This window comes from Sesamum indicum, linkage group LG11 (genome assembly GCF_000512975.1).
Source record: "Sesamum indicum cultivar Zhongzhi No. 13 linkage group LG11, S_indicum_v1.0, whole genome shotgun sequence".
Lineage (NCBI taxonomy): Eukaryota > Viridiplantae > Streptophyta > Magnoliopsida > Lamiales > Pedaliaceae > Sesamum > Sesamum indicum.
This window is the reverse complement of record NC_026155.1, coordinates 11,301,954-11,305,018: the sequence shown is the minus strand read 5'-3', so window position 1 is coordinate 11,305,018 and position 3,065 is coordinate 11,301,954. Positions and strand designations below refer to the sequence as shown.

General features: G+C 38.9%; 1 protein-coding gene across 1 annotated transcript in view; it reads right to left on the bottom strand.

The window, feature by feature from the left end:
* Positions 1-2,700, bottom strand: part of LOC105174012 (magnesium transporter MRS2-3-like) — a gene marked incomplete in the record, with an annotated part of 4,091 nt that extends 1,391 nt beyond the window's left edge. Inside the window, 6 exon segments of the mRNA XM_020697882.1 lie at positions 1-190; positions 264-424; positions 560-740; positions 1,128-1,256; positions 1,357-1,593; positions 2,040-2,700. Coding sequence (XP_020553541.1) covers positions 1-190; positions 264-424; positions 560-740; positions 1,128-1,256; positions 1,357-1,593; positions 2,040-2,492 — 1,351 coding nt within the window.

Sequence of the window (3,065 nt, the reverse complement as noted above, 5' to 3'; positions counted from 1 at the left end):
TCATCCCATGTTCTTTATCATCAAAAATATCAATTTTGATGTTCATGCCAAAAACACCAGATACAGTCAGGAGAACACTCAGCACAAGGGTTGCTGTTGTTAGCATGACCCCCATTCGCAACAGGTGATTTTGCTTGTCATCCAACATAATGTTGATGTAATCTTCCGTGTCGTCTACGTACTCTCTCAGCTTCAGAAAACATTCAACTGAGGAGAATTAGCATGATATTGTGTGACTTGAAGCGAAAGAGAGAATCACTTACTGTGGATAACTTGTTTAGGGTACCATCAATCTGAACAAAGTATGCTTCCAGGAGCATTTCAAGCTCCTCCACGTCAAGCTGCTTGCTTAGGGAACTGCGGGTACTATTGGTATGTGCATCATCAGCGCTGTCTTTGCTGAGAACAGTAGGATCATCACACACTTGTGAACTCTCATTCCCATCCATCAACGTTTTAGCCAGGGTCCTGAAATAATTTATGAATTTACCCGTTAAGAAGCATATGTACAATCATTTGTATAAACAATCTTAGTATAAATATACTGTATATTGATAACGCAACACAGAGGTTTCCACATGCCTATCATCCATCTCAGCACAAACGTCTTCATCCGTACCGTCTTGAACAAGCACGGAAGATTTGAAAGAGCCATCTAGTTGTTGCTGCGATTTGTCTGTCAAATACATTTCTGCCATATCATCATCGTCATCAAGTAGATTCTCCAACTCGTCCCTTACCTGATAAATCAGGTTAGCATCAGTAGGTGGAAGAAAATAAAGCATCTCAAACAGGTCTACAAATAGTAAGACTATTACAGTACCAGTAAAGAGGAATTAGCAAGATTCAGTAAAATAAAATTTCATCAATAAATAAAAACAAGTAAGTTGGCTTACAAATTAAGTCGGTGACTAAATAAACAGGATTTTAAAACATGTGAGATGTACAAGGTCAGAATATAAGTTGATGTAACAGAGACAGACGAGAAAAAGGGCAAAGAGAGAGATTATCAAAGTCGTGTGAAATTGAAGTGTTCATCCAGTCATATACAACATGTGGTGAATCAAACTCGTATCGAGATAAATAAATTTAAATTAAAGGCGCTACAGAAAATCAATCCGTAAGACCTTCTGAACACGTCCACTTATAGCAACCAAACGGCTTTTAATTTGGCGGACACGGTCCAAATTGAGAGTACTAATTTTTGAAGTTAACTTATCCAAAGCTGGATGAGCTTCTCTCTCCAATGTCCTTGCCTAGCTTGAAATCAGAGAAAGGAACAACGGCAATCAGATGTAAGAGCAAAAATCAGACTACCACATTCCAAAACAGAAGTAGCATAAAATAGCTCTCTACTTCATTTTCCAAGCAACTGCAAGCAGCCTCAAGGCAAGCCTCCAAAGCCACAAACTCAAAAGGAAGCAACTTTGGACCATCTCGACTCTCTGCAGCTTGTTCTTTGCCATCCCCCTTCCCTTCCTCTTCCTTGCTTGGGAAATTGATAGAAGAATTTCGAGGACTTATTGTCCTTGGATGTGGCTCTCCCAAACCGTACAAATGTGTCCATTTTGTGTTCTCTCCATCTCCAGCTTCCTTATTCACCATCACCCATTAACACATGAGAGTTTGCAACAAAAATAGATGTATAAATATGATACAAAATAAGTACAAATTACACAGTTGTCCTAGACAAACTTATTCAATTTAGAAATTCAAAAAACAGTTAAACACATAATCATATATTTCATGGAAATAACAAAAATTCAATAAAACGAATCTACAACAAAGTTAACCGGGACACTACAGTAATTAATTTAGCTCTGCATATTTATACAGTAATCTGGGAACAGCAACTCAGGAAAGGAATTTTCAAATTTAAGGCCATTATACAGCAAATCAAGAACTTCAATCATATGAGAAAACATCAGCAAATGGGATCCCGCGAGCCTCCACTTTTAAATTCTATGACAGAAGTGAACATTCAACTATAAGAAATCATCCCAGCACAAAATCTAAACTCAGAAGGATAAGGACTTCACCAGCGACTTGATGGCCTGATGATGGCGCAAAATTCTTCGTTCGAGTTCATCGATGAAAGGAATAACTAAGGGGTCTCTAGAATTGAGCAAGAAAACTTCTTGGGCCGTGATGATAGCCTTTATATGCTCCAAATTGGTAACAATGGCGCGCTCACGGCCCAGAACGGTGGAGGGATATGACAACAGCGGATCGAGTATCCGAAGATCGCGAGCCGGGAGGCCCGTCCGCCTCATTATGGCGTGTTTTTCCGCTTCCACCACCTGGGCCTGACCCGTGGAGTCCAGCACCAGCCACGACTTCAATCCCGCCGTCTTCTTCCGATGCCCGCCCGAAATGTTAACTCCTCCAGAAGAAGCAGCGTATCGAACGTTGGCGTCCCCGACGGTTTCATCCTCCGCGTGAGGAGGTGTTGCAGCCTGTTTCGACGGCTGAGGAGAGATGCCCCTCGCCATTCTCGGCTCTGGTGATAGCAGGCTTGTATTCTTTTATCAATTACAGGGTGTGCTAGATTTAGGGTTCGTTAATTATTTGCAAGGATGGTCGGAATCAAACAGCAGTTTGGCCCCGGCGAATCGGTGGTTGCAAAATCTGTCTCGACGGTTCTCCCGCCATTTCGTGTTCGTTTCTATTTTTAATTGCCTTCAGTTGGTGTCTTTTACTATAAACAAAAAAATAAAGAAAGAAAGAAAGAAAATGAATCTTTTATGCATTCCAGTGGCTATATGTAATATTGCAAAAAATTATATTTTTTTGTCCCACATCAAATTATTTTTTTATCCTCAGCATAACGCATTCTTTAAAATGTTTTCAAATTGGACTTTATCAATACATTTAATTCCATGTTCAACTTTTATAAAAAAAAATTAAAGTACAGCAAATGTGTCATTTACGTGTTCGTTATGTTTAAACTAAATATATATATTTATGTATATATGTGTATATATATGTATGTATTTATATTAAAATAGTTAAAAACACCTAAATAAGGTGTTTTTAAATGATGACAAACATTGGATATGTTTTGA